The sequence below is a fragment of the Neolamprologus brichardi genome, chromosome 4 (assembly GCF_056152115.1).
Source record: "Neolamprologus brichardi isolate AB-2024 chromosome 4, ASM5615211v1, whole genome shotgun sequence".
Taxonomy (NCBI): domain Eukaryota; kingdom Metazoa; phylum Chordata; class Actinopteri; order Cichliformes; family Cichlidae; genus Neolamprologus; species Neolamprologus brichardi.
In genome coordinates, this window is record NC_142107.1 from 6,644,403 (window position 1) to 6,671,130 (window position 26,728).

Here is a 26,728-nt window from a genome sequence, read left to right on the forward strand (position 1 = left end):
TTCCAAATGCCAGCTTCTTTTTCCCCCACTGGGAAAAGAGAGCTTTGTTTACTGTAATGGTCTGTGTGACAGTAATAGTTACTGTCCATTAACCAGACCCTGCAAGCTTGGCTTCCTTTGCTGAAACACTGAGAGCTGTTGAGCAAACAGAAATGCACTGATTTGTGTGAAAGAGAGATCTTTATAGAGTGTATCGGGCCAGCGTGTCCAGTTTTCTGATGCCTTTACTGTTTCACTGTGCTCTGAGCTTTTAGTGTTTGAGTAAAAAACTTGTCCTCACCTCATACTTTATCGCTCAGTAGGTATGACTCGGCATTCATGTGATACTTTAGTAAGTCATGAGTAACTGCTGGTGAGTCTTTTGTGTTTGTTTATAGTCTAACTAGAAGCAAAAAACAGATTTTTTTTTTTTTTATCTTGATTGAATACAATTAATCTGCCTCTGAGTGGACTGGACACAGAATCATCTTCAGATATAACAATAACATCAACATCCTGTCAGAACAGATGGTCACACTGGACTAGAGGCTAACGTGCTGTACTACCACAAGTAACATTAGCTTTGAGTCTGAAGTCTCTTTCTTATCTAACTTGACTTGACACATGAATTCATGTCTTGACTTGCACCCATGCTTGATAAAACAAAAGTGGTGCCTTTGTTGTTTCAAAGACTGTTTACCTGCTCATTTGCATTTTTGCATATCAACCACTCACCTTTTGTTTGATTGTTTAACCCAATTCTACTTTATCCTAAACCAAAGTCCTTGTAAAAGCTAGTGATGCCACTCGACAGTAAACTAGTAGTGCCTCTGGGCATGGTGAATAACTGTCAACATGGATAAAATAAGATAATAATAAAACAAACTTGACAGTCAAACTCTTAATTTAATACAATAAGAGTCTGGGTCCTTTATTTATTGATAGAGATTTACCCCAACTAAAGTCACTTGGATGATCTCTGTCAGCTGATGGAGGATTCAGACAGCAACAGTAACGCCCTCAGAGATTATTACATATGCAATCCAGCAGTTAACACTTTAAAGTTTCTTTCCAGTAACATGTCCGGAATGAGTTTTCAGTCATCACTAGTTCAGTCTTTCCACACTTTTTCTTACCACTGCTCAAAAAGTCCTGACAGCAGATAGGGTCACACTCTGATCTAAGACGTGTGAGTGTGTCAATGTCTCATTGACGCACTCCACACTCCCCATGATGATCCACCTCACATTCCCCATGATGATTACTGGAGTAGCTCCAACACTAAAACACCATTGTTTCCTCCTAGCACCTCATACCTGAGATATGGGACCAGCACTCTCTAGGCAATAGAATGGTCAGCACAATCGGCTGATGAAGATTTGCCATTACCAATAGTGTAATGCAAAGAAAAACATCTATTAGACTTGTAAAATTTGAATGTGTAGGTTTTCAGTCATCCAGGTCATGGTAGGAACTTAAAAAGAAAGCAACTAGACTTCATCAAGTCATTTGGATGTTTCACCTCTCGCCTGAAAGGCTCTGTCAGTTCTAGAACTCCAAGAAGCAAATACAAACAAGAAAAATCAACTTCATCAGGGGATAAAGTAATTTTTTTTAAAAGTTGATGAGAGCTGCTGCAACAGTTGACCCATTCAGCATAAACACCAAGGAAAAGAAGGATAACCCTTCTTCTTTCCAAGCTACATATTCATTGTATAAGACAAAGTTATCAATCACAGGCCCTATTAGTATCACTGTTTGATGTACACTTATTTATAGATATAAAACAACACATGCCAGTGGTCCTAAAATACCACTGGACTAAAAATGTGTGATGTCATTTGTTTTGAAATCAGCTGTTGCACATGAAGAAGAAAAAAACAAAAAAAACAAAAACAAATATATATATATATATATATATATATATATATACATATACATACACACACACGCTAAACTTGATTTACATATCAGGGTTGTATAAATAATTCCCAAAACTATCAAAACATTTTAGCAAGTTTATATCATTATCTAAAGGGAGGGTGTCATGATGGTGCATTGCCCCCTCACAGGAAGTATGGTCTGGTTTCAAACCTGCTGGCCAGCTGGGGACTTGCTGTGTGGACTTTGCATGTTGTGTTTGTGCAAGTTCCCTCTGGGTATTCCAGCTTCCTCCCACAGTCCAGTTCAGTTAATTCAATTCAAGATTTGCCATGAGCGTGATTGCCTGTGTTTCTGTCTTAGCCTTCTGATAGACTAGTGATATGTCCAGGATGTACCCCATGTCTCTCCCACAGTCAGCTAGGATAGGCTCCAGCCCTCCTGCAACCCTGACTTGGATAAATCAGGAAAAACAAACAGATTGATAGCTTTTTCTAGATAAACTTTAACTTTACAGTTTTATCAGTTTAATCTAATAAAAAAAACCTTCTCCAGAGTAAAGTTTTAAATCAAATTTTTTTTTAACTTACACGTTATACATTTACCACCATCATCACTGTTATGGAAAACTCCCACAAATTTCAATTCAGAAGTGAAAATGCTTTGCTGTTTTTTCTGGATGCTCAGTAAAAGATCAGCAGCCCGATCACAGTGTTTGTGCCCACACACTGTTTGATCACCTCTGAATGTGATGCTTCAGTCTAGACCAAACCATTCCTCTCTTCAAAAGCATTATCATAACCTCAGCGAAGCCCTATCTATTAAAAAAAAATAAAAGGATTTATAATATTTTTTCAAAGGATCCATTCTTCTTTCTGTTATTGTTGAACATATGCTGATAATCACTATGTCCTGTTTATGTACTTGGTTATTTTATTCTTTCAATGTTTGTGCAAATTATAAAATTAACCCCCCCTACACCACCCACCCCTGCCCTTACACCAAACTGAGATCTTTTGTTTGTTTGGTTTTTTATTCCCTACCACAATTCGCACTGTTGTTGCGGCAGTGATTTCACATCTGATATGTGTGGCTCATATGTGGGCACAGCTCTGCATGCTAAACAGTTTCAAGGCTCAAGCTGTTTTGTGTTAGCAGTGTAGGAGACAATAAAGGAATCTGCGAACTGAAACAAAGCAATGCTTGCAATGTCTAAATTTACTTAGCTAGCATATGTGTGATCTACTGTGAATCTTTTTTTTTTTTTTTTTTTTAAAAAGGTTTTTCAAAACACATGTGATGGAAAAATAAAAAAGAAAAGAAAAGAATATACTTCCATCTGAAAATATTTAATAGCCCGTGAAAGCTATGCTTCCTGGTAAACAGTTTTAAAAGTCGCGCATCGTTGTGCATATTAATTATCCTCGCACAGGTCAGTTTTTATCTCGGCTTCATGCAGAGTTGAATGAATTGGTTACCTAGTGTGGAAACACAGCCAGCCTGCTTTTTCTTTCCTTTTTTCCTCATCCATTACATATTCAGTATTTAAAATGTAACCTCACTGATCCATGCCTAATATCTGGATACATTTATATGTGAAATTTTAAAATACCTAGGAAAATTGCTCTCACAATTGCTTTCAGTTATTCCCCATGCAGTGCTGGAGATTGTCTGAATAGCAAAAGTTGAAATTGATGGGGGCAAAAAAAAATCTCCAGTTCCCTACTGTAACAGAACTGAAACACTGCACGCATTGCATTAAAAAAACATTGTGCTGTGGTGCACTCAACTCCATTCCTCTCTTGCCTTGACTCTTCTCTACCTTCTGCATTCAGATTCTCGTCCACGTGGGTTTTCTGACAGAGGAGTCTGGGGATGTCTTCAGTCCCAAGGTGCTGAAGGGAGGTCCTTTAGGCGAGATGGTGCAATGGGCCGACATTCTCACAGCCCTTCACGTGCTGGGACACAACCTCAAGATCTCGTTTTCTCTCAAGGAGCTGCATGGGTAAGTTAATATAAACCTTGCATTTAACACACAGTTAAAATTTTATGTGAGGGTATCTGTGCGGGAGTCATCTGCTCTTTCGTAAAAGCAACAAAACAGTGAATGGAAATGCTTTGTTGTTCATTCTAGATGCTCTGTGAGCCATCGGCAGCCCGATCCCAGTGCTGTTGCCCACACACTGCTTTCGATCACCTTTGGCCACACACAGATAAGCTATCTCCTCCTGCTGCAGAGTGCTGTTTCAGCCTGAGGGCTTGACAGCATCTCTACAGCTTGTGCACCTCCTTCCTGCCGCAGCTCACTGACTCCTGAGTGATAACGGGCTCGTCACTCGCTGCACAGACATAAGGGCCTATGACAGAGGACATACAGACTTGGACACAGAGCGTGTCTCGCAGTCAGGCTGGTGAACTGGTTTTATCTAAAAGCAACACTATTGATTGCCACGGCGATGAGGTGTAGTATGGAGAGTTCAGAAAGCAGACATGTCCAGTCCTGCCTGCTTGAACATTTACTCAGTGGCGTGGTGTTTTGGAGCTGCCCGGGCTTCACAGTGGCTGCTCAGGGAAATGACTGTGTACAAGTCTGGATTTGCTATTACTTCTTCTTCTTCTTCTTTTGGTGTGTGTTAACAGTGCAGTGGCTTGATGCCAGAGCAGACAGGCTGATGATGATATGCACTGGTTATCGAGCCATTGTTGTATGGAAGAGGCAACAGCACTGATGAGTTAGTGCAGCCCTTTCATCATAAATTTCAGGCTGTGAAGAAAAGCCACTTTGAAAAGACTAGGGAGATCAGTGAGGTGGGAAAGCTGCTGTGGGAATGCGTCTGCTTTCCATGCCATTATTTACCCCACTAATTGGTGTCATGGCAGCTTGAATCACCGCAGTCTCGTCTCCATTGGGAGCAGCATCAGAAATGTTTTGAAAATTGCATGAGTCCTGCAAGAGACTCACAAAGAGACATTAGCTAGGGTTAGGGACGATTCTTCCAAACAGCTCAATATAGCTCATATTTTGTGCGTCCAGTGTGTGCTTACATTTGAGTTTCTTTCTTCTTTTTTTTTTACTTTTACCATTTCAATAATCAGCAAATGAAATGATCAGTCATTGAGATAAGATAATGGAGAACTGAAATTAGCGCTTCTTGGACGCAACTCCCCAAAATATGGCAATTTTCAGATCTCCCTCTCCATTTTCACAGCCTTTAAAATTTGGCCATGACAGACGCCGAACATCCATCAATCCCTTTCTGTGACGATTAATGAACAGAAAAGGAGAACATTTCTCTCCATCCCGTACTTTTACTCTCCCACACGCTATTAAATTGACAGATCGTTATGTGGGTTGTGCTCCCACAGATTCCCTCAGGCATGGATCTATTTACATTTCCTACTCTCCTCTTTTCCACCCAAAGAGCTTAATATCACTGCATGGCCTTCTGTGGTGCTTATGTGGACAGGCCTGTTGCATATGTTCAGCACTCTCTCTGATAGGCATATTAGCCATATTGGGAATTCAGTTACAGTGGGAAGCCCGCTTTTGGTTCATATCACACAACTGATTAGCAACATCCGTGCTCTCTGGTGGCTTCATTGTGTGGCGACTTTGGCTGGCATCTTCCATTTACTGGCCTGCTCAGACAAATCAATTATCCTCCCATGGTACACTTTTAGGCAGACGCTTGTTTACTTTCCCTGCAGATGCTCCATTGTGGTCTTTTTCTTTTGTGCTGAAAGATGCACTGATTACTCCTTCTTAAGAGTAGATGCTGAATTAATAAATATATATAGACTGTAATCATTCTATCTTTTTTATCTGTTGTTTTTTATTCTCGACTACCTGGAAATTATAGCTTTGAAAACCTGCTTCTGTAATGATAAGTATTCTGTCTCTTAATGTTTATCCAAGAAGATGGGAGAACAACAGATGGCACAGGCATTCATAATTATCATCTAGACTTTGTTAGGTGGCAGGGGTGCGTATCATCCTAATGATATTTTTACCTAGGTCTCTTGGCAGTACAAGAAAGCCTTTTCCAGTGTGGCACCATCAGCACTTCCTGTTAGTGTGACTGAAACATCTCAAATATCAGATGGTTTGTGTGAACTTTTGTACCTATCCTTTCACAGTTTTGACGGTCACACTTTTCATGTGTAGTTTTGAGTCAACGTTAGCAGGTTACTCTTAGTGCTAATTGGTAAATTTTCAAAAAAATTTGTCAGCATGCTAATGTTAGCATTTAGCTAACATTAGCTAATGTTAACTGGTGATACTGTAGCTAATATTAGCTACAGTATCACCAGCTAACATTAGCCCTTTAACCAATTTAGAAACATCTGTTAGCCTAGCATGCTAGTCTTTCGAAGGAAGTTGGAGCAGCCACAGAGTACACAAACACACACACACAAAGACATAAGAGAAAGTTTGGCAGTATAAGGAGTCAGTTTTAAGATAAGATCTAAAGCAGCGGTCCCCAACCCCCGGGCCTCGGACCGGTACCGGTCCGTGAGTCATTTGGTACTGGGCCGCGAGAGTTGAGGCTCAGGTGTGAAATGTATGGTTTTCAGGGTTTTTATCGGTTTTCAGCGTTATTTTGTTATCGTTTTTATTGTTAACTCTGTTTTCCTGGGTCTTTTCACGTGTGTTATGAATAAATCTTCTTTTTTCCGGTACCGGTACTAGTTTTATTTTGTTGTATTTATCCGTGACACCTTAAAGGCCAGTCTGTGAAAATATTGTCGGGCATAAACCGGTCCGTGGCGCAAAAAAAGGTTGGGGACCGCTGATCTAAATCATTTTGGATAAACTTAAATATGCTACAGGCTACAAATAAAAGGTCCAGTTATTTTTCAGTGGGCATGTTTGAGGTATGTATTTTTCTATTTCCAAAAAATAATTTAGCACGCCTAAGTGAGCTCAATTTAGAATCAGTCTGATACCGATAGCAACACTGGTATCAATACTATTGATACTTGGCTCCATACTCCCATTTCTACTACAGACTTCACGGGTCAACTACACAAACACAAATATCTGCTAATTAGGATGCAAAAACTAATAATAATGTCGGCTGTTAGCACAATTAAACACAAAGCAAGCCTTATCAGATGGTGGCATTAAAAATGCTCTAAAAGGCAACATCAAAAAAGGTTATCTCGTCCAGTTCAGCAGAGAGATAGCAGCTTAGTCTGCACCCAAAGCACATTGAGGTAAAAAACAGTCCACATGATAGAAATGAAATACATATTGAACTTTACTCATTTCTTGAATTGAATTGATATGTTTATTGATTAGCATTCAAATATCTCAGTGAAGACAGAACAAAGATTTACCACAAAGCAAGAAAGCATGAGACAAGGCTAATCAAAAGGTATTGGCTGAAGCATTTGCTTATTACGCCAACCCTTTTAACAAAAGATCTTTTAGCATGCAGCTCCTGTACACAGGGCTCGAAGCAAATAATAAAATTCAATTCAATTCAATTTCATTTATATAGCGCCAAATCACAACAAATGTCGCCTCAAGGCGCTTCATAGATACAGAGAGAAAAGCCCAACAATCATATGACCCCCTATGAGCAAGCACTTTGGCGACAGTGGGAAGGAAAAACTCCCTTTTAACAGGAAGAAACCTCCGGCAGAACCCGGCTCAGGGAGGGGCGGCCATCTGCTGCGACCGGTTGGGGTGAGAGAAGGCAAACAAAGCAAAAACAAAACAAACAAACAAACAAGAAAAAACACCACCACCTTAGTAAGTAACTACATCAAAGCAAAAGAATCAAGAGGTTTTCTGTTTTTTGTTTTTGTTTTTTTTTTTGCTCTTTTCATTCTTGATATATATATTTTTAAACATATTTTTAAACAAGGAAAATGAACTACACCTTTTTAAATCACTGTCATAACTATTCCACAGGTTAACTCCTCTAACAGAAACACATCTCTGCTTTATATTTGTCCTTATCTTGTTTTTTTTAAAGAAATCTGTTCCCCTTAAGTCATATTGACTCTCTCTGACTTTGAACAGCTTCTGAGTACTGGGGCAAAGCAAGTTATTTTGTGCTTTATACATTATCTGTGCCATTTTATATTCAACTAAATCATAAAATTTCAGGGTATTCAGATTAATAAACAAAATGTTAGTTGGTTCTATATAGTTTGATTGGTTTATAATTCTTATAGCTCTTTTTTGCAACTTGAAAATAGGAAGAGTGTTCGTTTTATATGCATTACCCCATATCTCCAGACAGTAAGTCATATATGGAAGCAACAGAGTACAATAGAGTGTGTATAATGATTTTTTGTTCAGGACATGCTTTGTTTTATAGAGAATAGCAATGGTTTTTGACATTTTTGTTTTCACATGGTTTATATGAGACTTCCAACTCAGCTTATCATCAATTATCACTCCAAGAAATTTATTTTCGTACACTCTTTCAATTTCAATTCCATTAACCCTGATTTTAGATACATTTTTCATTTGTCTAGTGCCAAAAATAATCAATTTTGTTTTCTTTATATTTAATGATAACTTATTTACATCAAACCAGTTTTTTAATATATTTAACTCCTTTTCCGCTGTAGTCAGAAGCTGTTCTAGGTTTTTACCTGAGCAATACAGAGTGGTATCATCAGCAAACAATACACATTTTAACAGTTTGGAAATGCTACATATGTCATTTATGTATAATATAAATAATTTAGGGCCCAGCACAGAGCCCTGAGGAACACCACAAGTTACCTTCAACTGCTTAGATTTTACATTATTGAATTCGACATATTGATATCTGTCATCCAGGTAACTTTTCATCCACTTGTATGCTAACCCTCTTATGCCATATCTCTCTAGTTTATTCATTAATATAGAATGATCAATCGTATCAAACGCCTTTTTTAAGTCTATAAAAACACCAACAGTATATTCCTTATTATCTATAGCATTAGATATCCCTTCTACAAGTTCCATCACTGCCATCGAAGTGGACCTTTTCACTCTAAAGCCATATTGGTTATCACTTAGGAGATTATGCTTCTCAATATATTTATCAAGTCTATTAACAAATAACTTTTCTAAAATTTTTGAGAACTGTGGGAGCAGTGATATTGGCCTATAATTGGTAAACTGACTTCTCTCTCCGTTTTTAGGGATTGGAATAACTTTTGCTATTTTCATTTGTGAGGGAAATACACCAGTTTGAAAGGACAGATTACAAATGTATGCGAAAGGTTGCACTATATATTCTATAATACTTTTAACTAATATCATGTCAATACCAAAACAGTCAGTGGACTTTTTATTTTTAAAGGTCTTCACAATGTTAATTATTTCTCTATGAGTTACAGCACCAATAAACATGGAGGACACATTCTGAGTAATATGTTTATTTAGGTCGTTATTATTTCTTGACTCTGGAATTTCTTTTGCTAAATTAAAGCCAACATTTACAAAGAAATCATTAAATTCATTTGCAATGTCTTTAGTTTTATCAAGCACAATATCTTTATCTTTTTTAAAATAATCTGGATAATTCTTATTTTTTGAGCCCTTTTTGATTATACTATTTAATATCCTCCATGTTTCTTGTGTGTTACTTCTACTTTGCTCCAATAATTTGTGGTAATATTCTTTCTTACTTGTTCTTATAATATTTACTAATCTATTTTTATATAACTTGTACTTTATTTCAGCATCTTTTGTCCTCTGTTTTATGAATCTCTTATATAGATTATTTTTCTTTTTACATGCATCTTCTATCCCCTTTGTGATCCATGGCTTATTTGATCTGTGATGCTTTCTAGTGATTTTCATTAAAGGACAATGTTTTTCATATAGTGAAATTACAGTTGATAAGAATGCATCATATGCACTATTTGAATCTTCATTTGCAAAAACCTCATTCCAATTGTGTTCCTTTAAGTCCACCTGGAGGGCAGCAATGGCTCTTGTTGTTCTAAGTCGTATCATATCAAATATTTGATTCTTTTGTTTAGTTTTAATCCCAAAATAATTTTGAAAAATTGCAAAAACAGGAAGATGATCGCTTATATCAGTTATAAGAAGTCCACCTACTATTTCATGGTCAATTTTATTTGTGAATATATTATCTATCAATGTAGCTGTATCAATTGTTATTCTACTTGGTTTTATAATTACAGGGAAAAGGGAGTTACTATACATTGTATTTATGAAATCTGTTTTTTTCTGATGTCCATTTGGGTTTAGCAAATCTATATTAAAATCACCACAAATTATTTGCACTTTTTTATCATTTAGGTTGCTAAACATAGCAGCAAGTTTTTCATTGAATGTCTCAAGGCATGAACCTGGTGTCCTATAGATGCAACTTATAATTATATTGTTAGCTTTTTCAACATGGATTTCAATAGTGACACATTCCAATACGTTATCTATGGTGCTTGACATACATTCAATCAGACTACATTTCAAAACTTTATCTACATATAAGGCAACACCGCCTCCTTTTTTATTCACCCTGTTCATTGTAAATAATTCGTATCCTTCCAGTCCCATTTCACTAATTTTCTCATTATCGAGCCATGTTTCTGATATTGCAATTATATTAAACTTTTTTAACTTACTTAAACATTCTGTAATTTTAGAAACATTTTTATACAGGCTTCTACTATTGAAATGTATGACCGACAATGCATTTGCCATTTTAATATTCATATTGAATTGGTCATCCGTATAGTACTCACAAGTATTATTGGTGTTATTGTAGAAGTGGGTATCTGGGTCAATGTTACTTTCAGGGTCATGCATGTTGTGCTCTGCATAGTTAAACGTTTTGAAGTTCGTTTTCTCAGCGTGTGTGGCAAAATAACCACCTTGACAGTCCTTTTCATAATCAAATTCTTCCTCTTCAATATCTCTGGATATAATGGAAACCTATAATCTGTGTCCAAACTTGTCATTTATGTGTTTTTGTTTTTGTTGTTGTTTTTTGAGCCGTAAGGCCAGAAACACTTTCCATACCCATTGTTCATTATCCAATCGTCACTTTTCCAATAGATTCCAGAGCAGATTCCTGATTATTTATATTGCTCTAAGTCTTTGAGTTCTCTTATCATCACAACTTTCGCTTCTTCGGGATTGCCATTTAGTCTTATCATTACTTTGCAGTTTCTCGTCCATGTCGCTTGTATCTTATTTTGTTTTCTCAGGCTGCGTGCCTGTCTTGCAATTTCAGCAGTCTTTTTCGTTAAATGTTCATTTAAATACACACCAGTCCCTTTAAGCTTCTTACCCTGTTTCAGTAACTCAATCTTTGTTTTGCGACTCACAAACCGAAGAATAATTGATGGCTTTGTTTTACTGTCTTTCCTGGGGAGCGTGTGGCATGCTGCAATATGATGGCTCTGAATACTTACATTCTTCGTTTGAAGGAATTTTATCACTTGCTGTTCAAGCGTTTGCAGCTCCTCTACCGGGGCATCTTCACCATCTTTACCTCCCCCAGCTGTTACTCCGGCGTAGGTTCGGTGTTGCGTCTCCAGTCCACTTATGACTAAATCATCCATTCTTGTGTATTGTTCAAGGTCCTCGATTCGCCGTTCCAAGTCGTCTATTTTCTTGTCCTTGTCCTTTATGAGGTTTTTTAGTTGTTTTATTTCATCCATTAGGTCATGTAGCATACCTTGTTGTTTAGCCACTTTGCTCAGTTCATCAGACATGAAATTAAGCGATTTCTTAATCTCCTCCAACTCCTCTTCAACTCCTGGGTTTGCTCTTTTAGGCGGCATTTTGAAAATGATGAGATTTGTATTTCCTTGTGATGGCCCGTTGAAGTCACTGTTGATTAACTTGTTGGTTGAGCCTTGGCCTAGTGGTTGCTGCAGGAGCCTGGGCCTAGTGGCTGCTGGAGGATCCTGGGCCTAGTGGCTGCTGGAAGAGCCTGGGCCTAGTGGCTGCTGGAAGGGCCTGGGCCTGGTGGCTGCTGGAGGATCCTGGGCCTGGTGGCTGCTGGAGGATCCTGGGCCTGGTGGCTGCTGCAGGAGCCTGGGCCTGGTGGCTGCTGGAAGAGCCTGGGCCTGGTGGCTGCTGGAGGATCCTGGGCCTAGTGGCTGCTGGAAGAGCCTTGGCCTGGTGGCTGCTGGAGGATCCTGGGCCTGGTGGCTGCTGGAGGATCCTGGGCCTGGTGGCTGCTGGAGGAGCCTGGGCCTGGTGGCTGCTGCAGGAGCCTGGGCCTGGTGGCTGCTGGAAGAGCCTGGGCCTGGTGGCTGCTGGAGGATCCTGGGCCTGGTGGAGCAGGAGGGTCCTGGGCCTGGTGGCTGCTGGAGGGTCCTGGGCCTGGTGGCTGCTGGAGGGTCCTGGGCCTTTCTTTATTGTAAATGCAGAATCACATGCTGGAAGTGGTGAAATATAAAAATGTGGAGATTAATTCAAGACATGAGCCTTGATACAGGAGGTTGTCTCATGAAAAGATGAGCAAAAGGCGTATCCATTTAAAAGGAGACAACTATTACTAAAAGAACAAGAGAAGAAATGCAGTCTCTGTCACTCTTCCTCCCCAGATTTGCTCTAATTGAGGTGGAGGCTGAAGTGGCCTTGACATGATTTGTCTGTAACATCGGCGCTTGTCGTGCACAGAGGGGAGGGCCCTACAGTAGCTTGGAGAGGCGCAAAGACAGCTGTCTCTTCTGCTTGGGGATCTCCCCTCATCTCCTCCCAGAGCGACACGGGTAATTAGCCTGCAACAGAGCATGGTGTCTAGGCACCTGAGGAGCTAGGAAACACAGGATGGAAAGGGGGAAAAAAAACAGGGGAAACAACTACACACTGTCAGGTATAGAAATTTCTGTCAGCAGAGTGGAGAGGTAATGTAAGCAGACAAAGCAGTGTTGTCATCCAGAGATAATCTGAAGAAAACCAATATTTCAGTGTGCTTTTTCAGAGACTCCCTGTCCTCCACCCACAGGATATACACCTCAGCTACAGCTACTGCCACACATCTCCTGTGACAATTCCCGACACACTCTCTGTCCATCTCTTTCTGAAACAGTGTTGTTTGTTTTCTCAGGCTCCCCTGCTCATGCCAAGCATAGCCATTTCTAGATCAATTATGTCTAATCTGGATCTGTAGTGCACTTGACAGAGCCCATTAACACAACCGCCAGGTAATTTCACCCTGTTCCTGGCTGCAAACATGAAGACGTGCCTGAATTGTGTGATCGCTAACCCTTTGAAATTATTTAACAAATGTCAAATTCAGGGTCAAATGTGTCTGTAATCCAGCAGCCTACCCCGAAAACGCGAATTAATGGCAGACGTGCGCGGGCATTCAGAAGTGTAAAATAAGAAAGTTGAAATCAAAGCGTTTTCGTCTCCAAAGCTCCGGCAAAGACCCCCTCCTCCTGTTACACTGCAGTCTCAGGTTGTGCCTCTCCATAAGTGCTGATGCACTCTCACCCAGCAGCTTTCTGATTGATGCTTCTATGGTTTAGGATCAAAGGCAATACAGCAGCATTGTTAAAAATAGCCCGAGTAGACATCAGTGAGATAGCATCATAATGATTTGTCTTCGGTACAGGAAGGGAAATTAAAATAGCTCCCCCCACCCCCCTCCCCCCAATGTCTGGCAACCATAGTGAGATATTTCTTCATTTAGATTATGACAGAATCTTCAGTTTTTTTAAGGTTCCCGTTTTGGTTTTGGGGGTTTTTCATGCATTTGTGTTTACAAAAGCTATGGCTGAAGGGTTTTTGTCCCAAACTCTTTGGGGCTTAAAGGTGAACTGCTTAGAATTTGGCCTAGTCATTTCACACGGCACATTTTTGGTCATAACTTATAAATGTATATGATATTTGAACTTACATCTTATGCAGCGATTGTCAAACATAAGGCCCGTGGGCCAGAATCGGCTTGCCAAAGACGCTAATCTGGCCCACTGGAAATTGTGAAGGACTGCATCGATTTGTGACTTCTAAATGTATTTTCATAAGTTTTACAACTTGTCCTCCTGATAAAGTCCCCCATGGCCATTCATACTGCACTAAAGTAACTAAGTGATAGATAAACATTGAAATGTTTTTTCACTGTACAGACTTTTCTCTTTTTTTAATAGTTTGTCCACAATAAAAAAAAAAAGAACATTTTCTATGAATTAACAAAAACCTCCAGACGTACTGTTAAAATTGCACCTCAGTGTAAAAGGAGTTTGACAACCCTGATCGAATGGGATGAAATGAATAACTGATGGCAACTGATGCAGACAAGGTTAAAAATCAGTGCAACCTGCAGAGAAACAGAGGCTTAGAAACCCGAGCTGTTAATTCTCGTTACATATTTTCACTGAATTTTTTAAAGGCCAAACCAGATTTGAACAGATTTTCCCACAGATTTTTATGTCCCTAGACATCCATGGCTGCTATAATTTTTGCAGCACGAGGACACTTTCAAGAAGAATACGTTCGCTTGTGATTTTGACAGCTCAAAGTATGCCAAGAATAAAAAGTGTGGGTTAAAAAAAAAATTAAAAATGGGGAGAAACCACAAGTGAGCTGCAGGATTTGGACTCAGCTGTTTTTTATTATTGATATTTTCCCCAGAAAAAAAACAACAACAGATGTTTAACAATTTTATTTTTGCAGACTAGGATAGAAAGTCATATTTATACGTTCACACAGCTGTTCAACATGAATAGTGTTTATTATGTTCCGTGACAGCCGCCATATTTTTATTAGCCGTTTGAACATGAAGCTTGACTCAGACAGTGCACATCAAAGTGGCACATCAGCTGTTTATGATCATAACAGAAACAACATCTGAGTATTTGTCCCCTCCTCCTGCCTCAAGTGGTTGATTAGCATGCCAGACCCCATTCCCCTCTGCCAGGCCAGCTTTACAGAGAGAGTGGCCCATGTCATTCCCCTCACACTGTGAGCCCTCTTCCCAGCTGCCCTGCAGCCCTCGGCAACCTCCTCGCTCGCAGGCTCGGCTCCTCATATGTGTCTGAAAATCTGCCTCAGCCAATTCCCCTCCCTGCTGGACATATGCACCCTTTAAGAAGTAGCACAATGTGACTGTGAAGTCTCTTTCCCTCGTTTGTTTCTCTGGCTCTCTTCCTTTCCCCAAACTGTTGATTTGTTATGGTGCCAGTGGCCAGCTGTGCAACAGAGAAATTGTGCCCAGTGGTGGTTGTCAAGAGGAGTAAATTTATGCAAGTCTTGCACCTTTGTTCTTCACTTCGCAGTGTTCCTTTTATACCGTCCTTATCTCACAGCTTATTCATGCTCTATGAAAGCTGAGTGGCCCATTAAAACCCAAATCTTCTTTGCAGTGCAGCTCAAATGCATTGTGCGTGTGCAAAACAATGTATGCAGAGATTATTTTATCTTATTTTTAAATGATATTATCCTTTTTATAATTATAAGTTGTCCAGATGTGATCTACATCTTTCTGCATATTCCTTCATTATGAAGAATGTGGCATGCAATTTTCTATAACTGCAACTGCATTTGAAGAATACTTCTATATTAGGAAGGCGTCACTGAGCATGCTCATGGATGTACCGCCTGCTTATGAGGTGGAAACAAAATTGTGTTAAACAAAATCTTGTTTTATGTTGTGTTGTGTATGTTTGTGATGATAGTGGAGCTGTATAGGATAGACCGCGGCTGCACAGACAGCACTTAGGGGGAATTCATTGGTGGCTTCAGTCTTTTCATGGGATTTGCTGCTAATCATGAAAAAAGATAAAACTAATGCCAGCCTTATCCTCTAATCTTGTGTGTGAGGGAGATAGAGTGAGTTGTTTGTGTACTAATGCGCGTACTGTATGCGAGTTACAGTATGTTTGCACTCTCATTTCCGCACTCCTAGGCCGTTAATGCACTTAAATCCCTCTACTCTTCTCTTAAAGTTTCCCTGGATTTGCATATATCCAATTAAACCTCTGAACAGCAGCGGCATTAGTGGATGTATGAGGAGCAGACTCACATACAGCTCTGCACTCAGTCACTGTAATACATCTGCTCTCACATTAATGCATGTCAGCATTACACTACGAGAGCCCATACAGGCCGTAATTCATACTGAAACTCCTGCAGTGAAATCTAAGAGACGTACTCATGCAAAGTACCGGTGAGTGAAACCACACGAAGCAGCGTGCAAATCTGTGGCTCAATATGTGTGTATGTAGTAGCTGTTATATAGCGTAAAAATTAATGTCACGGTTTTAAGTCATGCTAGGAGTCCTGTGACAGCAGTGTTGTTTAGTTGACTAGCTGCGCACCACGTTTACCTCAGAGTGAAATATTTTGATTGTTGGCCTTTTTCGTGGAATTTGATACTCATTTTCATGCTCTAGCGCATGTTCACTATTCACTAGATAAAAGATGGTAAATGGCCTGTATTTGTATAGCGCTTTACTAGTCCCTAAGGACCCCAAAGCGCTTTACACATCCAGTCATCCACCCATTCACACACGCAATCACGGCAAGCTACATTGTAGTCACAGCCACCCTGGGGTGCACTGGCAGAGGCGAGGCTGCTGGACACTGGCGCCACCGGGCCCTCTGACCACCACCAGTAGGCAACAGGTGAAGTGTCTTGCCCAAGAACACAACGACCGAGACTGTCCAAGCCGGGGCTCGAACCGGCAACCTTCCGATTACAAGGTGAACTCCCAACTCTTGAGCCACGATCGATGGAGTGAGCCACCGTTTCAGGTGAGCCTCAAGCTGGTGTGTTTTGTGTTTTGGCTGTCACCATGTTGAAACCAGTCGTGACGGTAAATCTAACTGAGACCTTTAAAGAAACTGTACACCCATTTTTACCATGATGTACCAGATTTTTGATACTAAAGGGGATTATAATGTACAAAATGAGGTGGAAACTAGGATCTAAGTCCGTAAACTCATCAGAAAAGCTTTTTCTAAGGTCATAGATCAAAGGAGCCAAAAGCTTGTACTCCATATAATTGAACTATTGTTTGCAACCTGCTGGCCGTCAGAAAGAATGCAGGTATAAGACGCTCCAGCGCTGACTTCCCTTTTCAGACTCAGAAGCTTATGTACAGTTTTAACGTAGTCAAATAGCTCTGATAGCATGACTGTAAATTTTTAGTTATTTTTGGTTATGATAGTTTATGCCATTAATGTGCACAGTAGGAATATTTAGTAGAAATCTCGTTTTTACCTCTTAACAGTGCTGATCTTAGAACAGCTATTAAGTTTTGAGTAGCAGCGCAGATTTTTTTTTAATAATTATTTGAGTCTTCAGATTAAAAATAAATAAATTTTAGAAACACAATACAGTAGAAATACAATATTAAAAAAATATACACTTCATGACCACATAGATTCAAATAAGAATGATACAAAATTCACTGTTATGGAGAAATGTTGAGGGAAACATCCCATACATTTATATGGAGTTTATTAGTTTTACAGTATTCTAATCTACTTAATGTCTTAAGTCTAACAAATAATGTAGATTCACAGCTCAGGAAGTGTCTCGTTTAACTTCAGTTAAGTTCCTTTGTGTTTACCTCCAAAAGTTTAATCTGTTCATCTGGACGTAGCGTTTTTTGTGGGAGAAACGTTTCATCACTCGTCCAAGTGACTTCTTCAGTCTCCCAGAATGCATCAGGACGGTCCTTTGTGTTTGGTTTCACTGCGGTCTGTAAAGGTCCACTTTTGGGAAGGTTGACATCAGTCGAGGCTTTTGATCACACCTTGAAATGTTCCTTAAATAAACAGTCACATCTGCTTCTAATTATGATGATATACAAAGTCTGAAATGCTCGACTTTTTATTTTGATTACACCTAACGCTATAATAATGGTCCACTCTTGCTAAAGCAAGAATGTACTGTACGGAGATGCCTCAGGAAGAAATTGAGGTCATTAGTTTCTCATATACATATGAGCTTATACATACAGCCCCATAGAAATGCATTAATATTTAGATTTGTGGCACCAGGGAAAAATGCAGGGAAACATTTGTGTGCATATTTTTTTTCTTTCTTCTCTTTTCTTTTTCTTTTTTTTTTTTAATTACTTGGATTTTCATCTAAACCACACTGAAGGTCAGACATGAACTAACAGATTATGTTCATGTCTTTACTGAACACATTATGACTCATAGTGCAGGGAAAATTTTCCATTCATTTCAGTTTATTTATATAGCGCCAAATGACGACAACAACAGTTGTCTCAAGGAACTTTATATTGTTAGGTAAAGCAATGATGCAGAGAAAAGAGGAGAAATCCATGCAGTAGAACCTCACTACACTCGAACATTTCCTGTAGCCATTTAAGAAACATGAAGATGAATTTTGGTTCATTCCTTGTCCAAAAGTCCAAGCAATCTCTTTTAAAAAAGGTTTGACATGGTCAGATACCTACACTGGTAGGAAGTGAAGAAATGAAGTCTGACACCGAATAGACAAGCAGCTCAAACAACCAGCATCGCAGGCAGACGAGTTGCTACGGATCTTCATGAGTGAACCTGTGATCAAGCTTTATGTTGGTATTGTCATTGTGTGTTAGTCATGTTTACAGACATCATCCTCAGCTCTCTCTGTGAAATACCTCACAATCTATTTAGTATCTGAAAAGTTTACTTTATTGTACATTTGTTGCCTGATTATGGTTTTGGTGGATTCTATCCACCGGGCTGCATACTTCAATTGAAGGAGTATAGAGTGAAAACACAGCTTTAGTGAAACAGCCTTTTGTTTGTGTAAGCACCAACTTGCTTGGGTGTGTATCATCGACTGATGAAACTGCAGTTTAAGTATCGTTGGCTGACCCTTTCCTGCTCATTATTTCCGTCCACTGTTGAGGAACCAGCTGCCACGCTGGTTTCCACAAGGCTGCCGTGCTGACTAAATATGTTCTCTGTCCAAAGAAAGATCGATGGCTCTTGTTTTGCAGGTATTTGTGTGTGTGTGTGTGTGTATTCTGCGTTGTGCATTATTTGCTTCTGTGCCAGGTAGTAAAAGAATGGTGAAATGTAAGGTCATGGATTTGACTCCAACTGCTAACAATTTTTTTTTTTCTCAAAGAAATGCTTAAAATTTGTTTCACCAGACCGGTCAGCCTTTTATTGGTACTTCAGTGGGCTTTTTTAGTGCCATTTTAATTACACATGATCTTTAGAAATAGATTTTCATTGCTTTTGTTCACTTTGATGACAGGCATCATGTAGGATGCCTGTAGGAAGACATGTAGGAAGAAAGAGCTTTGAGATGCTTATTATTCTTCAAAGCTTAAAGATTACATTTTGTGTGTTTGTCATTGACCTTAGGTGGGCTTTAAATTAAAGGATTTTTATTCATTGGTCTTCACATACACATGCATTTCACTACTTCTGAGAAAATGTTTTGTGTTTAGTGCCGTCATATTGAGTTGTACAGAAGTAATTTATTGACTGACTGACAGGGGCGACTGCTTGCTCTGGTGTTTCCGATTTTCTTTTGATGGCACATAAAAGGCTAGTGGGTTTCTAACCTGCATCTATGTTCTTTTCATCTGTTGAGATTGCATTTGGAGCCAGAAGGCGCATACCAGTATGAAGACCGGAGAAATGATTGTGCCAGGAAAGAGTTCATCTTGGCGAACCACAGCAAAGGGAATCATGTATAAAACATAAACTGTCCTGCATCAACAAAAGTTCTCTGGAAGTGATTATTATGCTGGAGCTTATCCCAGCTGCCATAGGTCAGACAGACAACCATTCACACCTCTGGGCCATTTTAGAATGACCAGTTAACTTAACCTCACTAACTGCATGTCTTTGGGAGTCTGAGTACCCGGAGAGAACCCACACAGACACGGGGAGAACATGCAAGCTCCACACAGAAAGGTCAGATGGGAGATTCGCTAATGAATATTTTACTTACTTACTGAAAGGGAGACAGGCGCCCCCTTTAACAACGATCCTTTAAGGACTAAATGTCACCATTGCATCACAGAGCTATTTAATTATGACTTAAATTTCTTTTAACGTTTATCTGTTGCAAAACAGCTAAAGGAGCTAGTTGAGGTTGTTCGCGCTTCTGATTAGGATGCCTCCTAAACGCTTTCAAAGATTTTTTTTTTTTTTTTTGGCATGTCCCACTGGGAGGATGCCCCAGAGCGATCCCAGGACACACTGTCTCTTGGCTTGCTTGGGAACAACTTGGTGATTGGATGGATGACTGAAAGAGGTGGCAAGGGTGAGAGAAATCTGTGATTCTGTGCTTCTTCCCCGCAATCTGAATAGATGGATTAGTGCTGCAGGACTGAGCATTAAAATGTCTGTGTATAAAATAGACAAGTTTTTGTCTCATTATGCTGTGTTCTCAAATATATCTGTCAAAAGTAATCAAGAAAAATCTGGTCTCACTGGACTGTAACAAATATAAAGCTGAACAGGATTATTGATGAATTCAAGAGACAAATGTGTCAAAACGTGATCTGATTACATTTGTAAGGTGAATGGTTAGTTTTATTCTATTATACCATTTCATTTTAAAAGATACATTTAGAATTATAATCAAATCAATCTTTGCTTTAAAGGTTTGGTTCAACAGAAGTTATGAATCAGGTGAGGGTAAACCTCCGTGCAATTAATATCTCTGTGTGTGTGTGTGTGTGTGTGTGTGATGAATATAGAATGCATACCCGAGTATCTTTTATACCAGAGTTTCATGTCACATTATCTTGACAGGCAGTGAGCTCTCTTTAGTATACAGATGATTTTACAAATCTTCGCATCCAATTACACTTTGTCTTTTTTTTTTCTTCTGCGCTGTTTTGTACTGTGGCGTTGGTCTTCAGAACTGCCGAAGTTTGACGAAATGGATCTTTCCTTTTGTAATGAAAATAGGCGCGCTTAATTGCTTTTTTTCTCGAACAAAGTGCAACCTTGATCCCAGCTGAAAGGCGGGTGCTCTGAAGTTAGATAGCACTTTGTGATAGCAGACACCAAATTTACATCTTCTGTCTTTCCTTTTCCAAAAGGCTCTTTTGTAATTGCCATTCTCCGATTTTATTTAAGCCTGATTTTTGTGTTTTATTTATTTATATTCAGGCAGCAGATTTTTCATATCAAGGCTGATCAAGCTGCAGAATAGCAGAATGACAGGCATCTTAATGTGGTGCAGACATTTAAAAATCCAGACAGAAGGTGTGCACGTTAAGGCTGAAGGTAAAAGATCTGAAGCCCCTCATCATCATGAGCATGGCAGATTGCACATGCGTAATGCAACCACCCCTTCATAGGTGTCGAATGAATGTGGTGTTTGCTTTGGGTAATATGTGTTCTTTGGTGTGTGAGCTGGAACAAGCCTGCAGACAAACTGGGTGGCTCCCCACCGCGAGACGTTGCTCCCTGGTAGTGCTAAATTCTTTGTTGTATGCTTGAATAGCTGCGCCGTCTCACTGAGAGCGCTGACATGCTTCACGACGTGATTGGGCTCTTTCATTCACTCTCTCTTCCTCTCACTCATGCACACATCTTTGTCGTCTTATAAGCTCTGTTTCCTCTGCAGGAATATTACTGGAGCTGCAGTGCTTTCTGGGAGCCGGCTTCTTATTATTTTTTGATTAGTTTAGTTAGCAAGGATACTTTAACACAAAGGAGAATTTCAGAGAACTGAAAGGAAAAAAACAATACATCATGGGAAAACAAAATGAAAGAATGCAATATTGGAAAACATTTCAAACTAACTTATCAGCAGAAGAAATGCTGCGGTTAGCTACAGGACAGTGTTGGTGAAATGTCCAAGACTTTGTTATTTGTGCCAACCAACTCTCATGGGTTTTAATTTGTTTGGCTCAGTGTGATGATGAAAGCCCATCTGACCTGTGTGCAGGTTTTTGGGTGTACCTCCAGGAAGAGGAAGCTGTCCACTGACGGGACCTCTGCCCTTTGACCTCATCTACACAGACTACCATGGTTTGCAGCAAATGAAGCAGCTCATGGGTCTTTCACTGAGGAAGCACAAGTCAGTTCTTTATGCTTTATTTTTCTGTGTCTATCAAAATATTAATTTCTGTTTATTTACCAAGATCTGAGGGCAGGCGGGTGGGGTTAAAATTTCTGTTGGTTAACAGAAATTTAAACGCAGATCAAGGAGCCCCGGGTTCACTCCCTACAGTGGGGGGAAATAATTATTTGATCCCCTGCTGAAATTGTAAGTTTGCTCACTTTCAAAGAAATGAACGGTCTCTAATTTTTATCATAGTTTTCATTCAAGGACAGAGACAGAATATCAACAAAAAATCCAGTGAAAGCTAGTTACATAAAAGTCATACACCAACATGGGCAAGACCAAAGACCTGTCAGAGGGTGTCAGGGCTGGAATGAGCTACAAGACCATCAGGAAGAAGCTTGGTGAGAAAATGACAACTAGTGCGATTATTTGGAAATGTGGAAAAAACCCAAATTGATCGTCAGTCACCCTCGGCCTGGGTGTACATACATAATCTTGCTTCTTGTGGTGATGATGATCATTTGAAAGGTGGTGGATAAGCCCAAAACTGGAGGAGCTGTTATTGATCCAAAGGCAGTTGGGACCACAAACTACGCTGTAATGGACTGAAATCTTACATCATGCACATGGTTCCCCTGCTCAAGAAGGCACATCAACAGGCCCATCTTAAGTTTGGGAGTGAATTAAATGACTTAGACTTGGGAGAAAGTGCTGTGGTCAGATGAAACCAAAATCAAGCTCGCTGGCATCAACTTGATCTGCCATGAAGAGAAATGCAGAGTATGGCTCAAAGAACACCATCCCCACCAACACCAAACTGGCTTTGGGGCTATTTTTCTGCTAAGAGTACAGGATAACTTCACAAAATAAGATGGAAAAGTTTGGATGAGAGCCTCCTCCCATCAGCCACAACACAGAAGACAGAACAATGACCCAACAAAGGAGTGTCTAAAGAAGAAGCACATTAAGGTCGTGGAGTGGTCTAGCCAGTCTCCAGACCTTAATCCATTAGAGAATCTGTGGAGGGAGCTAAAGCTTTAAGTTGCCAAGCAACAGCAAAGAAATCTAAGAGATTTAGAGAGCTTCTGTAAAGAGGAGCGGACCAAAATCCCTCCTGAGATGGTTACAAACCTGGTGAAAAACTTTTTTACCACTGTGCTGGCCAACAAGGGTTTCTTCACCAAGTCCTAAATTATGTTATGTTTGGGGATCAAACACTTATTTAAATTGCATGCAAATCAATGTATACCTTTTATGTAATGTTAATTTTTTTCTGAATTTTTTGATATTCTGCCTCTCTCCATTAAAATCAAACTGCCATAAAATTAGAGACTGTCCATTTCTTTGTCAGTGACAAACATACAAATTCAGCAGAGCATCAAAGGACAGTAAATGCAGTTGGTAAAGTTTTTGTCCTTGTTTTCCAGCTTTGTAGCGCTGAAGCAGTCATGGTATACAAGTGAATCCTCAATTTTTAAACCAAACAGGCGATAAAAAGAACAGCTTTCAATGCAAATTGCAAATTTCGTCACAAAATTGATTAATGAAAAAGGAAACAAAAACAAAACTTTCAAGCTATAGTTGTATGTAAATGATGACAATCATCTGGGCTTTTTCATCCCATATTTTACTCTGAATGTATAAGAGGACAAGGGTATTGTATTTATAAAATAAGTGGGTAGCACCCAGACACATTTCACAGCAATGAATGTTGATTCTGCTGCATTTTGAGAATTCTCAAATACACCAGCAAAAGCCTACGCTGATTCCAGTCAGCATCAGTTCAAGGTCGGCTGATCGACCAATAGTCCTCTCCTGACAAAGTGACAGGCCAATACTTTGATTGCCTCTCCAGCCCTGACACTGATTAGAGATGCAAGCTATTGATAAAACGTCTTCAATTTCATTACATCAAGCTGCTTCTTCCACTTCCCAGTGTGAATATTTACATCGAATAAAGTGCTGATGAGTAATTTTCTCCTCTTTAGCTTGTCATTGTTAGCTAAATGTTCTATTTTAGTTTGATCTTAGAGGACAATAATTATTTTGTGTTTTTCTGTTGATGCAGTCAAAGCGGTGTAATGTTTATCCACTCACTGCTGCTTTGACATTATCAGAGAGAACCTGAAGCATTTTCTAGTCAAAGCCCTGCACATGGGAAAAAAAGCCTCGCCCTAAAATTTATTTCTTCAAGATTCTGGCCAGGATGGACCAATACCATATCATGATCTGTTACAGCAGCGTGTCCTGTGGTGGCTGTAAAACAAGTCTATTATTTAAGCTCCTATTGTCTCACCTTGAGGCGTGTGTGATCTCTGCTTATTGGGGGTGATGGCTGGGGACGTGGACATCTATCACTACTGACAGCTTTACAAACCAAGACTCTGACACCCAGACTGTGTTAGAGTACTCAGACTAGCTCCCATAACTCAAAATTAGATTTTTTTTTCTTCATGTTTCTCTAGACTCAATCTCACTGTATGCACATGTGCTGTTCTGGCAAAGTACAAAAGGCTAAATGTATTGTTTTTCACTCAGCTAGAGGAGACAAATAAATGCAAGAGACAGCTTTGTCCTAATTCAGGCTAATTGTATCTCTTATTTTGTCCCAGATGCCACATAAGAGTGATTGATACCTTCGGTACAGAGCCTGCCTACAACCACGAGGAGTATGCAACTCTGCATGGCTACAGGACAAACTGGGGTTACTGGAACCTTCATGGCCAGCAGTACATGACCATGTTCCGTATGTGGGCTGCTTATTTCTCTACGATCTTTGTTCTCACTGAGATTGAGAATCTAAAGTCAACGTCTGCTTGAATTTACAGATGCTTTAAGTTGTTTTGATGCACATATGTGTGTGACATATACACTCATGAACCCTTTATTAGATACACCTGTTCAACTTGTTGTTACCGCAAAATAGTTAATCAACCAATCACATGGCAGTAACTCTACTTGGGCTTTTCTTCACAACCATCTCCAGAGTTTACAGAGAATAGTCCAAAAAAGAGAAAATATCCAGTAGTCCTCCAGGGCTAAATATCTTGTTGATGCCAGAAGTTAGAATAGAATGACTAGATTGCTATGAGCTAATAGGGAGGCAACAGTAACTTAAGTAACCCCTTGTTACACCCAAGGTATACACAACAGCATCTCTGAACGCACAACTCATCAAACCTTGAAGCACATGGGCCCACATAAGATGCCCCTCCTGTCAGCTAAGAACAGAAAACTGAGGCTACAATACAAAAATCTCTGGGGAATGTTTACAGGATCTTGTTGAATCTGTTCCCTGAAGAATTAATGTAGTTCAGAAAGCAAAAGTGAGCCGAACCCAATACTAGCAAGGTGTACCTAATAAAGTGTCCAGTGAGTTAATGTTTTAAACTTAAAGTGTGAGCACACTGTGTGAGCTAATAAAGGCCTCAGGCTGTCACAGGCGAGCCTTTACAGCAGCAGGCAGGAAACTAATCAGTACAGCTGGGCCTGCACAGATGTGTAATACCTCCTGTGTGGGATGCAGACACACACACACCCACAAAGACCCAAACATAAAGGTGCACAAGCACACACACGCACATTCATGACACTTTTGGTGAAAATTGTAGCAAAAGAAACTTTCTGATGTTTGTCTCCAATTAATTCAGTGACAATGAGCAGAACCGTCAGTAGCCAAAACACTTGCTGTTATCACTAAGTCTTATACCAAAAGTTGTCAGCTTTAATTGAGTTTCTAAAAAATACAGTTCCTTTGCAAATCCCCGCTGCAGCAGACTTCCTTTGTGACTGCTAGCATTCACGCTGCTTGACTTCCTGAAAGCGGACAGCTGTGGGGACATTATAGCAGCGGTTTTGTGCAGCTTACTGAAATAATGAAGTTGCACTGTCACCATCGACCGCGCAGATGTGACTCATCAAGTCGCCCGATCAGGAGTTAACAGCATCATACAAGAGAAGCATCCTCAACCCCAGCGAGTGCACCATTTCCTGCGTTTCCCTTTAGTCCAACCGATTAATGTAATACCAAATTACTGAGAAAAACAATGAGCTTCGCTTCCCCTTGAATTCCTGCCACGCTCTTTTGTTCTGTACTGTCCACGTGCACAGCACCACAAATCTTCACAGCAGCTGCACTTTGGCTACCTTTTTATTTATTTATTTTTGACTCATGTAATGGACTTGAAACACTGTATTGCCAATTAATTTGTTTGTCCTTGGCAGCCCACACTCCAGACAACTCTTTTATGGGTTTTGTGGCAGAGGAGCTGAATGAGACAGAGAGACTGAATATTCAGAAGAACAAGGTTAAAAACATGGCTGTTGTATATGGCAAAGAAGCCAACATGTGGAAGGTCAGTATCTCCAGCACAAGCATCAATACACAAATAGCAAGTGTCTAATCCACAGGAGGAGAAAAAGAATATTACATATTGATTCATACCATGTAATAATTTTTGGTCCTAAATGTGAAATATATTTTACACTGTATAATGGAAGCACTTCAGATTTGATAAAACTCCAAAATATGATACTTTCTTAGAACCTCTAGATATCGCTTTCCTTTTTCTGTCAAACGCCCACTAGGTTTTACATTTCCTGCAAACAATTTCCTCCTCCAGGAATCAGGCCTGAAGTGTGATGCTGCAGGAACAATAGCTTTTGTTTAGAGTAAATTTTCCCTCCGAGCTGCTGCCAAGGCTTCTCCTTCTCTCTGTAACTTTGAAGCGTGTTGCAGCCTCCCTCAAGGTTTGTTTTACTTGAGTCTGGCTGCAGCTTTTGTACCTACACTGTCATGGCGCTCCCTGTTTTCTCAGAACAACTTGAGTTGCAGTGTAAGATTTGTGAAACAGAAAGATTGCTGTGTAGGAATCAGTAGTATTGGAATCTCCCCAGACAGAGAAAACCCCCTCATTGAG

At 39.8% G+C, this 26,728-nt stretch overlaps 1 protein-coding gene across 1 annotated transcript in view; it reads left to right on the plus strand.

The window, feature by feature from the left end:
• mgat5b (alpha-1,6-mannosylglycoprotein 6-beta-N-acetylglucosaminyltransferase B) overlaps positions 1-26,728 on the plus strand; it is a 73,303-nt gene that overhangs the window by 31,252 nt on the left and 15,323 nt on the right. The window contains exons 8-11 of the mRNA XM_087839684.1: positions 3,696-3,865; positions 21,690-21,821; positions 24,422-24,555; positions 26,034-26,164. Coding sequence (XP_087695810.1) covers positions 3,696-3,865; positions 21,690-21,821; positions 24,422-24,555; positions 26,034-26,164 — 567 coding nt within the window. The remainder of the gene's footprint in view (positions 1-3,695; positions 3,866-21,689; positions 21,822-24,421; positions 24,556-26,033; positions 26,165-26,728) is intronic.